At 36.5% G+C, this 14,205-nt stretch overlaps 1 protein-coding gene and 1 pseudogene across 3 annotated transcripts in view; both read right to left on the bottom strand.

The window, feature by feature from the left end:
• The window catches only part of KMT2E (lysine methyltransferase 2E (inactive)), a 72,574-nt gene that overhangs the window by 33,057 nt on the left and 25,312 nt on the right, over positions 1-14,205 (bottom strand). For all 3 annotated transcript variants that reach the window (XM_033088266.1, XM_033088268.1, XM_033088267.1), the window contains 3 exons: positions 5,453-5,567; positions 4,182-4,411; positions 1,234-1,314 (listed from right to left, as the gene is read on the bottom strand). In XM_033088266.1, coding sequence (XP_032944157.1) covers positions 1,234-1,314; positions 4,182-4,411; positions 5,453-5,567 — 426 coding nt within the window. The remainder of the gene's footprint in view (positions 1-1,233; positions 1,315-4,181; positions 4,412-5,452; positions 5,568-14,205) is intronic.
• Positions 12,685-13,771, bottom strand: LOC117012071 (L-lactate dehydrogenase A chain-like; annotated as a pseudogene).

The following is a 14,205-nucleotide window of genomic DNA, read 5'->3' as shown; positions in this document are numbered from 1 at the left end:
TTAATATGGGAACATGTTTTCCTATAGAAATTTTCCAGCTAATAAGGGATGAGGAATAGAATTAACATGTCACTAATTTGCAACTTCTAATAAATTAATGGACCTAAAGAATCACTATCAATGATAACATGATTATTACGTGTCACTTGATAGAACACAGACTATGAAATAGTCTGAGAGAGAGAGAGAGAGAGAGAGAAAGGAACCTAAATCTTATCACACACCTATTTATAGAAATAGATGACAGAGAAACATTTTAAACCATGATAATGCAATCAGCAAACTCATCAGGATAACCAATTCAGTTCCTTTAAAAAACACATGGCAAAGGAGACTGAGATTGATGAGACTAAGAAGAGTAGGTTTAGATTACTACAGACATAAAAAGATGCATATCAACCAATCAATACTTTCACAGTGGCTGAATGATAATAAATTTGATGTATAGTAGTGGTTTTGTGTTTATGGTTTTTAAAAAAGAATTATTTTATAGATACCGTTGTTTCCCTGAAAATAAGACCAGGTCTTATATTAATTTTTGCTCTAAAAGATGCATTAGAGCTTATGTTCAGAGGATGTCATCCTGAAAAATCATGCTATGTCTTATTTTCTGGTTAGTTCTTATTTTCGGGGAAACACGGTATATACAGAAATATATACACATAAATACATATATATTGAAATACATAAGGATACATATGAATGGAATAACATATCTGGGATTTACATTAAATAATATGAAGGGGAGAAGAAATACATGGCAGTATAAATGAAACAAGATTCTTGATAAAAAAGACTGTTGATAATTGTCTTTTATTTTTATATAAGTTTGAAATGTCCGTAATAAAAAAGATTAAAAAAAAAAAACAGCAAAAAGGTGGAAAGATATTATAGACCAACAAAATTCTGTAAGAGAACGTCCTAGTAACTCTTGAACATAGTGCATTCCAGTGAAAAAAGATACCATCACTTAGAAGATGCACTGTTATTTTATGCATCATTAATAAAGTAAAAACCCTAACAAAGTAAACCATAACAATTAATGGAAAAATTCTTCCTGATTTTAGAGATGTCAGAATAGAAAAATAAAAACATAAAAATGAAAAGTGTATTTGAACTGATGAAATACAATAATCCATTAATTGTTTAATCTAGAATTCATACATAAAGTTCTATTAACTAAAGATTACTTCTGTAAAATTCCTGGCTCTCTTAGCAGTATGCACAACTTACCTAGGCTGACAACGTTCACATAGATATGTATCAGGAATATGCTGCCTGTCAATCCCCATGCAGTCAATATGTTGCCAAACACTTAAAAAAGAAAGAAAAAAAAACAAAAAACAGAACATGTAGACTATTAAAATCATCCATAAATTAAAATTTAATATTCCATTTAACTATCACTTAAAGTGCCTACTTTGACTTTAGTACTGTAAAAGGTACTGTGAGGAATGCACAGAAATATGTCCTCAGGGAGCTAAAACTTTGAGATGTAAAAACAAGAGGACAAATATATAAAGCAAATATAATTTTAAACTGTAAAAGGTATACATTATAAGTATAATTAGCAATCACAAAGTAGAAAGGTCCACACTATTTGGAGTTAATGGGAAAAGCACCCTGAAGAATAACAAAGTTGAACAGAACCTCATTTGGGAAATTAGGAAGATATTACTGTAGCAATGTTTTCTCAAGTAGGCAGAGATGAGGAGCAACAGCCAGAAGGCAGTTAATATATATGAAGAGGAATGTTCATTTTGAGAAATACAGGGGGGTAAACATGGATTAGTAAATTGAAGTCATATTAATAGGACTTGGGAATGTCAGGATATGTGTAGATTTCCTCTAATTGGAAACAGGTAACAACTAGAGACGCTTTGATGGTATACAGTTATTAATTCAAAGAAGTTAAGAAATTAGAAGCAGAAAAACCGAATAAGAGGCTTTCCCAACATTCCAGACCTGAGTTAAAGGAGGACAGAACTAGAATGATGGCAAAGAAGGTAATGTTAAAGAATCAAAGAAATATTCTATGAGGCTAGAGATTAAACTTATTCTGTTATCTATTTTAATGGAATACATGGACCAGCATGAGGCAAACCTCTATTATTATTATTATATTTGATTGCCAAGACTAAATTGGTCTAAAGTCGATATATATGCCTGTTTCTAGAAATAGTTTTAATTATTCTTTACAGAATAATTAGCCATTCTAATATATAAGCTACTAATTGCTATTGTATTGTTCTTTACTTCTTAACTAAGAATCTTGGAATAAAAATTGGTAGAATGTGGAAGGTAATGGAATATATACCAAAGATGTGGCAGGGGGTGGCTGGGGTAAGCAGGGGAAAAAAAAGCAGAGCACCTGACATGGAGGGTTACAATAACAAAGTAAGTTGAATTTGGGGGATAAGCAATGATGTCATGCAGATGACAGAGGAAACAGAACTACAAAATGAGTAAAGGATCAGAGCTCTACATGTCAAACTTGAAAGATGAGTATGGGCAGTAGGTACATGAAAATACACAGAGGCAATATAAAACAAGAATAGAAAAGATTAAGCCTTGCAATACACTACAGGTTAAGCAGTAGAAAAATAGAATAAAAAACAGATTCATAACAAAGAGAGCAGTTGCTGAGAAGTAAATACCTTGAGTAATCCAAAAACTGTGAACTGGTCCTTCAAGAATTTGTAGATAGGTATAAATCCTAAGGACTATTTCACTATTTTCTAATAGAGATAATTCTATATTATATATAGATCATTGTAATTAAATCAAAAGAAAAACTGTTTAGATTATGCATTAAAATAAAAACATTGCAAATGGTATGTGATTTATCACCTTAGACAAGATGAGCTAAGAGAAAGCTATTTAATATGATTGGTTAAAATATGAATTGAAATTTTCTAACAAGTAGTTAATTAAAAAAGAATGAAAAAAACAAGTTATCATTGAAGTTATTTTTTAAATTTACCTTCTAAATAAATTTACTGATGTGATTGCTCATGATAATGATATGTGTCACAGGTAATAATTTATTTTTAAATTTGAAAAGGTACAATATGTTTTTATTAATATTAACTCAAAGTATTAATATTACAACTTTCAATAAAAATATCAAATTTCACATTCCACTTGACTAATTCTCCCCTTTGTAAATCAACTTTTTGAAATATAACCCTAAATGCATGTTTATATCAATAATATCCAACCCCTAATCATTAAACCTAATAAATGGGACCAGTATTACAAAATAATGCAAAGTAATTTATATTTGGCTCTAGGACACATTTTTACACTCACATTCAAATATGGATATATGCTATACTATTTCAAATCAACTAATGAAGCTATGCCATAAGGACCAGACTCAGGAAACTGTGTAAAGCTATCAAACTTTCTTACCCTCTACAGTGCACTGCTTAAATACTCTCTGCTTCCCACACTATGCAGGGGATGGACTTAATAACTTTTAGGCTGAAATCCTACTATTCCCTCTCCATCCTCCCCAACTCCCTCCCACCAAAAAAAAAAAAAAAAAAAAAAAAAAAAAAAGAAAGAAAAGAAAAGAAAACAAAGCCCCACTTTCTGTCCCAATCACACCTTCTCTAGGGGAAGAGGCCTTTCTTGGTGGTTGAACCAGGGTTGGGGGAGGGGAGACTGTGGTTCTGGTTCAAGGAGACTCCAGAGTGCTGCAAGGTTCAAGTCAAAAGGAGGTGAGAGAGTCAGGTCAAACAAACATCAATCAAAATGTATAATTTCCCCCAAACTGGAAAATCACAGTTGACTATACAGCACAAATAATTCCAAAGGAAATATACAGGACTCAATTCTCTTCTCATTTCTATCGTGTTTACTACTATATGTAGTTATGTTACTATTGAATGAGTGAAAAGAGACATGTGATCCTATATGAATAATGATCAGAACTGATTGCCTATTACTCAGTTAGCGATGAGGAATTCTAATCACTTCTAAGACAGCTTTTTTCCCGTAAGGGCTTTTACTAAGAGCAAAACAGATGGCATCGATAGTAGCAGAAATCTCACTTTAAAATGCATTCGTTAATTCCTTCAAAAGGAATTAATTATCTTCTCCAACATTAACAACCAAAGGTTAGCAGCAGTCAAAAAATAAATAAATAAATAAACTAATGGCATGAAATATTTTACCTGCATTTGTCACAACAGATCATGTATCCATCATCATGTGTAAAACCACATATGCACCTGGTTACATCAGTACCATAACTTCCATCCTCGGAGGTGCTGATTGTAGTAGCACTGGAAGTTTCATCAAAATTAGGAGTGGTAAATATGCCTACTTCATTTTTGCTAATAAGAACTGATGGAGGAGGGGAGGCCGGAGGTGTTGGAGGAGGACGAGCACCATAATTATGGTCCTGGATAATTGAACACAAATATAGCACAACATAATTCCAACAGTGATACGAACTAGGCAACTTAAAATTTAATCCTTAATTTGAATATTCGAGATATAAAATTGGCCCATTTCTTCCTTAATAGCTTTAAAATAATGACTTGGTGAAGCTAGATATTAAACCATAGTAAGTGAAAATGTGTATCTACAACCTTGGTCACCTTCACAATGACTTTCCTCAAATCCCAATCCCTTCACCCCCCAAATCAGAAGGTATCTTCACAGTCCTCTGGTCAAGATAAAAGCAGGAGCAAGATGTGAGAACAGAGGTAAAAAAAAAAAAAAAAAAACCCTCAGGAATATGGAGGCTAAAGAATAATCAAAACAAATACAAAAGGCACATTATCACTATAAAGTATTAATAGGAATTTTTTTAAATTGGGTATGTCTTATTCTGGTATAAATCGTAAAAATCTCTCACAATTGTACCTCAATAATATCAGAAATGTATCCAGGTACTACAACTGTTTCTATCTAAGCTCTGCCTCTTACAGCTATGCAACACTGAATAAGTTAATGTAGATAAGCTTTCATCTTCTCAGCTATGAAATGGGGATGGAAATTATACCTATCTCACGAGATTGTTTTTGAAGATTAAATGAGATAATATATGTAAAACTGCTTACCACAGAGTGTGGCACATAAGTGCTCAATAAATGATAAATACATAATTTGCTATATAAATTACTATATAATTTAGAATTAACTATAGATAGTACAATTCTACCTCATCTTTTTATAAATGAATTATAACATGAAACTATTAATAGCATAAAACACAAAATAATAGTAATAACAATAAAACCCCTAGGGAATTCCTCTTACAGAATTTTAATCCCTTGAATAAATGTAGACCAATGAAAAATTAAACAATTATATCTAATTATTTAGATAGTATAAAACAAGTATGCTTTTAAAATAGTTTTAAGCACAATACCACACACATCTACTTTTAACCTCTAGATATAAAAAATAACCTTCTAGAGAAATGCTTGACACTTACCGCATAGGGCAAACCAATGTAACTGTGTGAATGATGCGAGCTGCTGGTATATAACTGGTGGGGATAACTGTTGGATTTCTCAACTACCACAGGGCTAGCTTCTACGGATTCTGGTCTGGAGGGAAAAAAGTTGCATTAAAGAGAATTCCATTCATTTTTTCCCTTTTAATCAATTTAAAATTATAAGCACTTTTTTTTGTTGGCTATACAAATAAAATGTTTTTTCATAGCAGGTACACACCCTGTGGATAAGAAATATGCTACCTAGATTCCATGTCATAACAAAATTATTTAAGTAAAATAAATGTCCCACCTTCGAGTTCAAATATAGTTATCCTCTCTGTCATTACTAGAGATTACACATTATTTAATATACTTGGTGGCACTGGGGACACTATGCACAGGGGTGGAGAAAAGTGGTAGAAATAATTTAAACATGACTAAGGACACACTGACTCTATATGGACCCCAATTTGAATGTGAAATAAACATTTCAATGTTCAAAACTACAGATGGTCCCTGGCTTTCAGTGGTTCAACTTAACCATTTTTCTACTTTAGGATAGTACAAAAGGAATACACATTCAGTAGAAAGTGGCTAGGCTAAACTATGATGTTTGGTAGGTTAGATGTATTAAATGCATTTTCAACTTACGAAGGGTTTTTCGGGATGTAACCTCATCGTAAATCAAGGAGCATCTGTGTATGTCAGTGTGCCAAGGTATAAGAAAGCCTTGAAAAACCCCATAAAGTTAAGAAATAGGAAACCTTACCATGAACCAAGGTTTGCTTATAAAAACCACAAGCAGCAGCCTATGGTGGGATCCACAGCTGTGGCCTGGTAATGGCTAAATAATACTGATTCAACTGGGAATAACGACTCACCCACTACGGTTGACTGGTAAAAGCTCCCTGGCCTAGCATTTTATATACATCACTTTCTCAACTTCTTTATCCCTGTCAATCGTCATGAGCCCTATTCTGGTCATTCCTATTGATCAGTGTGGTCATGAACCTACTTCTGAAGCCAATTAACACTGACATTTTCTCCCTTGCATACACACAACATGACTCGCTGCTGTGGCTTTAGTCTTATCATAGCCACCAATTGAGATGATTGTTTTAGAATAACCCTTATCCTACCTGTTATCCAAAACGTTTCCTTAGAACTTTGTATTATTTGCACTCTTCATGGTCTAAGACTTCTTAATAGTTCTCAATCTTATTGATCATCTTTATAACACAGCCCCTTAAGCCCTAGTGATCATTTCTTTCTTCAGATGCATTTATTGCTTCAATAAGATGTGGCAGACAGCACAGCGGGGAACCCTAGCCGTGAGTATAATACACTGTATAAAGTGATAATGATGACTATTTGGCTGCATTCAGCAGCTTACTGCTGAATCAAAGTCAAGAAATGATCTGATCTTAGTATTCTCACCCTACCCACATTGAAACATTTGCCATTTTCTGCTGACTCAGTCTTCTCATATCTGTATCTGATCACTATTAACATAGCTTTCACTACATGAAAGAATGAACCTGGAGATATTATTATACAGTCTCTATTCCAAAGAAGTCATATAGGCATTAAAATAAGAGCAACCCTAGTAAGGCTAGAAGGGGATAGCACTGTTTTTTACCACCTCATCCAGAAAGTTTATTTCTCCACTTTGTTTCCATCTATAAATTCCATTCATAGATTGTTTTTTTTTTTTTTAATTTCTTGGTGGATTTACCTTATAGTCAAAGAAGCACACAAACTAATTCAACAAGTAGTTGTATGATGATGTTCACTACATGTTTAAGATGCTACACAGAAGAAAAAAGACATCTAAACTATACTCATAGCCCGCAGAGTTTTTGATCTTGGGAGGATCTTGGGGTTAGCAAAAAAAAAAGGTACACAAAAACACCATACAAGGCAAAAACAGGGTAATGCCATAAGAGTAGTATGGGTAAATGCTTAACAAAACTGTTTCCTCTTCTGAATGAGACTTTGATCTTTAGTTAACTTTCCACCTCTCTTCCCCTAAAAACCTGATAAGCTAATTTGCTGTATTGCTAGGCACATTAATAAAAATGACCCTTGATTGGTAAATTAATTTTACCTGGATTGGGAAAACTATAAATACAAGGTCTGACAACTAAGTTTGCGAACTTGCCACCGTGCGCTTACATTGGTAGCACTGTACAAACAGCTCGGTAAGGTTTCATAACCTTGGTATATCAGTGTCTCACAGCTGTGTTCATGTCGACATGTGGTAGTGTCTTGCTGAGTGGCATTCATTATTGTTGTAGCGTGTTTCTGTGTGTCGTCGTGAGGCTGTCTGAGCTTGAATTAGAGCAACGAACAAACATTAAATTTCTTGTTAAACTTGGCAAGAGTGGAAGTGAAATCAGGGACATGTTAGTCCAAGTTTGTGGAGATAATGCCATGAAGAAAACGGCAGTGTACAAATGCATTAAATGTTTTTCTGAGGGGAGAGAATGCGTCACTGATGAAGAGAGGTCACAGCGGCCAGTAACGAGCAGAACTGACAAAAACATTGCAAAAATGAATCAAATTGTGCGTCAAAATCATCGGCTGAACTGAGACGCATAGTAGACCAAATAAACATCGATAGAGAAACAGGACAATCTTAACTGAAAATCTTGGCATGAGAAAGGTGTGTGCAAAAATGATCCCGAAGGAGCTCACCAATGAACAAAAGCTAAGGAGAGTCAAAGTTTGCCAAGACCTTTTGGAGAGGCAAGACGATGTTTTAGGCCATGTTATCACTGGTGATGAAACATGGGTGTACCAATACGACCCTGAAACAAAGCGTCAAAGTGCACAATGGAAGTCAGCCAATTCTCCACGACCAAAAAAGTTCCGTCAGTCCAAATCAAGAGTCAAAACGATGTGGCTAACCTTTTTTGATATCAGAGGGATTATTCTTTATGAATTTGTACCAACTGGACAGTTAACCAAGTTTATTATTTGGAAGTGCTGGAAAGCTGCATGAAAAAGTTAGACAAAAACAACCTGATCTTTTCGCCAACAATTCATGGCTCTTCCATCACGACTATAGACAAATTCACGGCACTGTCTGTGAGGGAGTTTTTAGCCGGTAAACAAATAACTATTGGAACAACCTTCCTATTCACCTGATCTGGCCCCCAATGACTTCTTTCTTTACTCAAAGATAAAGGAAATATTGAAAGGAGGACATTTTGATGACATTCAGGACATCAAGGGTAATACGATGACAGCTCTGATGGCCATTCCAGAAAGAGTTCCAAAATGTTTTAAAGGGTGGACTAGGCACGGGCATCAGTGCATAGCTTCCCAAGGGGAGTACTTCAAAGGTGACCATAGTGATATTCAGCAATGAGGTGTGTAGCACTTTTTCTGAGTTCGTGAACTGTCCTCGATGAGGATACCACAGATTTGAACTTCCCCATGATGCAGGGACTCCAGGGCCCTTGCAGGGAACCTGGAAGCTCTGCTTATGCTTGTTGCAAGAACTATGGGCTTCTGAGTGACATGAGGCTTCTGTATCAGGGAGACTCACAACATGGATCTTGTCTCCTTGCACCTGACCAATCACCTGAGAAGCCAAAAAAACTAGCTCCTGGATGGCTGACTATACTCCTGCATGGCATCCCAGAGAGGAGCACCTGATGCTAACCGCTCACAGCCTGCGGCTCCTGTCCTATACACCAAGTAGACTAGCGCTAAGCATGGTCTGTGATAGTTTTATAAGTCTGCATGTTTAGTCGAACCTAAAAAGACCCTTTGAAGGAGTTGCAAAAGGTCGAAGTTCTAGGCTCTAGACTCTAGGGTTTTCAAGAGAAGGGCGCATCTACTTGAGTAACAGAAAGGCAAAAAAATAACATTATGAGGTTTCATTAAAGGTGAGAATGCTCCTGAAAGACATGCAGGATTTTGAACATTTGAATTTTATACCAGATATGTATCTCCTATTGAAAAACATTAATTTAAAAAAACAGTAATGGGCGAACAGATGGCTGTTGGTTAGAGCGCGAGCTCTGGGCAATGGGGCTGCCGGTTCAATTCCCACATGGGCCAGCGAGCTGCGCCCTCTGCAACTAGAATGAAGTCAATGAGCTGCCGCTCAGCTCCACGGTGGCCAGATGGCTCAGTTGGTTGGAGCGCGTCCTCTCAACCACAGGTTGCTGGTTCGACTCCCGCAAGGGATGGTGGGCTGCGCCCCCTGAAACTAGCAAGGGCAACTGGACCTGGAGCTGAGCTGCGCCCTCCACAACTAAGACTGAAAGGCCAACAACTTGAAGCTGAACAGCACCCTCCACAACTAAGATTGAAAGGACAACAACTTGACTTGGAAAAAAGGCCTGGAAGTACACACTGTTCCCCTTTCCCAATAAAATCTTTAAAAACAACAACAACAAAATCCCAGTAATGATGGAGAAAGATGATATCCCATGCACAGGCAAAAAGATAGGAAAAATTGCATGGGGAGTCTTCGAGGAGCATGGAGAGGTCAGTTAGACTTTAGGATAGTGTTTATTTATTTAGCTGTTTCTCAAAAGTAATATACAAACCCCTGTAATAGAAGGAAGGGGATTTTTCTTTGTAGATTTGGATTTAGAGAAACATTACATTAAACGAGGATTTTAGGTGATCTGTGTACCAACATCATCGAACAGATTCAAGAACTTGCACAAATTTCATGGCAGTATTCGGTATAAGCGGTAGTCATCCAGGAAGATTCTAAACATACTGAAATTTTTTCCTAGCTCAAAATTAAAATAGCAACATGTTAAAACTTTCTATTACTCACAGAGCCCCCTGGGGCCTACATCCATAGACTTCAGTTTGACTAGCACAAATGAAACAAATATTGAGAGCCTAATGTTTGCCAAGGACTATGAGAGATACAAAGATAAGACAGTGTTTCTGCCTTCAAGGAACTTACAATTATATAGCTGTCATTCATTTCATAAACATCTGAGCACACATTAAGCAGAAGACACTGAGCTGCTGGAAATGAAATCTAAAAAGTGTATCAATGACTGCAGTAGTGCCATCAGAGGTAGGCACAGAGGCCCTTCATAACAGTCATCATATTCAAGCAAGTTTTAAAAAATAAGTTAACCAGCCCAAGAAACAGAGAGGTGGAGAAGTAGAGAAGTTATTCCAGACCGAAGGCATACATACAGAGAGACAACACAGGCACATTTAAGCATGTTTCACTGAACGTGACAGGCCATCAGCATCACAATCACGTGTAGTGCATGTCATAATTTTTACAGCTCTACTTAACCAAATGAATCAAAAATTTTAAATATCAGGCTCAGATATCTACATTTTGATAAGCACCTTAAATTTTATCTTCACTGATGTTTAGGAACCACAGAACAAAAAGAACTGCTAAAATTCAGAGCAGAGAAGAGTTAAAGGTATGGAGAAGGGGCCAGAGATGAGGGCAGGTAAGTTAGGCAAGGACCAGTTCAAAAAGTAGCTTGGGTAACCAGCTAAAGAATATGGTCTTTATCCTGAAAAACTATACAGACACACTCATGGTTTGTTTCTCCCCCAAGCAAGGTTATGATGTGATCAGCGTAGCAGCATGGCAAGATAAAGCTGAAGGCTTCCAACGTGAGGCTGAGGAATCTGTATAGAATTCTCCCAGATTTCGTAGATTCAGAAGTCCCGAACCTGATCAGAGCATGTAAAAAGTATCACCTCTCTAAGACTCTTTCCCCCATCCCTGCTGACAAACAAGTTACCTTTGCTCAGTTCTTTCCTTCACCGAAAAACTTACTACTCTTGTCTAGTTTCAAAGTGATCCTCATGAGTGTATGATGGCCAGGGTCCAAACTGGTAAACTTTTCATCTAAGAAAAGAATATTAAAATGTGCAACTTGCTATTACAACTAATAATTCTGTAATTTTATCCTTAAGTTCCTTCAATTATCAAGTACGACCAGCCCACTTTGTTGATTTACCTACATTAATTTTTTATTAGGTATATAAGAACACGGGGTGCATTAATCATTCTTATATTCATCGCTATTTAGATGCTTTCAATGACAGTATGGAAATAAAAGAATTCCAAATATTGTATTACTTGAAGAAGACTTAACTCTTGGTGAAACTCTCGGTAATTTCTCAATCTATTAATCATACTACCAACAAGAAGCTCCCAATAAGTTTCTAGAAGCCTTCCTTCTTATAATATGCTCTTTTTATTTTTGTTTTATTCAAGGTTTATGTGGTGTTTTAGTTGGTGTGATACTTCGGTAGTTGGCTGCATTATTTATATGCAGACTTTTATTTTTACATTATGTACCAATGTACACTACTCGGATACATATAGTACACAAAATAATATCCTTTAGAACAGTTATGCACAAGACATGCAATTTTGGATTTATAAATTGGATCCTCAGATGTGACTGGTTGGAGGAAAAAAAGTTGGACTACGCATGTAGGGTAAAGGAACTAGAAGCTATACAATGCACAGGAAACACACAATAGTTTGAAGGGCAACTGTTGCGTGTGCAACATTGGCAGTGGTGGTGCCTGTGAGGAGATGGAACTATTTCACACTAACCAGTTTAAGACTACACAAGGTAAGTGCCACCCAGCATTGGGATATACCGCATTTTGCCATGTATATGCGCTCCCATGTATAATGCACACCCATGTTTTGGGCCCAAACTTCCAGGGGAAAAAAATCTTTCGTTTTAACTTTTTATTTATTTAGGTACTTGTTTTTTGTATTATAAAGGAATTTCAATATTTGTTTTTTAACATTATAGTACAAGAAATTTTATGTACCGGTAACAAATGTACAATATTTACGCATCATAGAAGACCAAGAATTCATTGTTGCAAGATGGTCGTAAGTTCAACAAAGCCGTATTCCAGGGTTATTATTTTGCATACGGATATCGTTATTGATTTCTAGAGTTACACTTTTAACTCATAGGCATAAATAAAAGAATTAAGAACATTTATATAGATATGAAGTTAGTACTAGCCATGTAAAATGCGCATCCTTATTTTTCCCTCACAAATTTGGGCAAAAAAGTGTGTATCATACACAGCAACATATGGTAGCTGCAGAGTTTTATGAACCATTCCTATTTCTAACTTTAGGAAACTGGTGGTTTTCCTATGCTGTCGTAATATTACTGATCAGTCACAGGTCAAATGACAAGGTCAATATGCAGAACCTCCAACTAAAATCCTGTTGTACCCTAGACAGTGAAGTAGCATGACATCAGATTTTTAAACTGCAGCTCTTTTTGGATCCCCCAAAGTATATCTGCACTCTTCTTCAATTGGGCCTCATCCTCAGGTGTCAGAGTCACCTTCACAACATCTGAGATTCCATTCTGTCCCAAGATGCAAGGAACTCTAAGGAAGACATTACCTTTTATTCCACAGGGACCCTTAATCACGGTGGAAACTGGATGTACCTGCCTAAGATTCTTCATTGTACTTTCTGCCTAATCTGCCACAGATAGTCCAACAGCCCAGGATGTGTAGCCTTTCCATTTGATCACCTCATAAACAATGTCAATCATCTGTATGTGAACTTCCTTCCACTGTTCCTTATCTGCATTAGTGCCTAAATCAGGGCGCAGTTTCTTCCGAGAGACACCAGCAACATTCATTCCACTCCATACAGGCACACCAGTCTCCATGCTCCCCAAGGACCCACCCCTGACAGCTTCATGGGTGAACTCCCAGTCTTCCCCCTATTAGTTAATGGAACCAGGCTGAATCCATATTGCAACCACTTCCAATAACATGATTTTTGGGAAAGCCGCTTATCTTCCAAGCCACGTAAGTCAAGCTATACACTGGATTGGAAACAATAAGCAATTTGCAGTTGGGGCTGTATTTTACAACGTTAGGAATGATGAATGTAAAGATGCTCACATTACACTGGACCAAATGAAGACAGCTTTCTCCCTCTTGTTGACCACCAGCATCACAATCGCCTGTAGTGCATGTTATAATTTTTACAGCTTTACTTAACCAAATGAATCAAGCTGTGATAATTACTCGTTTGGAATTTACAGTCACATTATAGTCTTTACCAGAGACAATTTGTGCTGTTCTAAGGAAAAGGCTGCCATGTTGGAGATCCATCATCTCTCCCTTCAATTTGTCTTCCATGACATCAACAAGAGCAAGTTCATCTGCCAAGTCCTTCATTAGGATACTGATGGCACAGGCCATGCCAACAGCACCAACCCCAACGACTGTAATCTTATTCTGGAGACTTTGTTCTTCCTCAAGAAGATTCACAATCAGCTGATCCTTGAGAGCTGCCATACTGGACTTAGAACCAAAATGAACTGGAAGTGCACGGCAGGTGGGTGGGCAGAAGAGTGGGTGCCGGTGGCATTGTATGTGCACTTGGCAGAAGCTGCTCGGGTCTATATGTTTTTTAAATCTTACCAAACTTGGTGTCATTTGCCAAATATGCTTCAAATGATCTTTTCATTCACTTAACTACTAGTTATTATAGGACATGCCAAATTTCTTTGAATTTACTTTTCCCCATAATAGACTGTTATGAATTCTGAAAACTGTTTATTAGGTTGTTTTATTTATAGCAGAATCTTTTATTTGGCTGTTTAGTCACACAAAACTTGAATCAGTTTTAAGTACCTATTTTTGATCTACAGCACATAACCATAGAGCTTCCAAAGAGGGATCTTTGCATAGACTCTCGAGTTGAGAACATAAAATTATAGTTTAAACTC

This window comes from Rhinolophus ferrumequinum, chromosome 20 (assembly GCF_004115265.2).
Source record: "Rhinolophus ferrumequinum isolate MPI-CBG mRhiFer1 chromosome 20, mRhiFer1_v1.p, whole genome shotgun sequence".
Classification (NCBI taxonomy): Eukaryota; Metazoa; Chordata; class Mammalia; order Chiroptera; family Rhinolophidae; genus Rhinolophus; species Rhinolophus ferrumequinum.
Note: the sequence above shows the minus strand (reverse complement) of the source record. Positions and strands in the feature narration are given on the sequence as shown.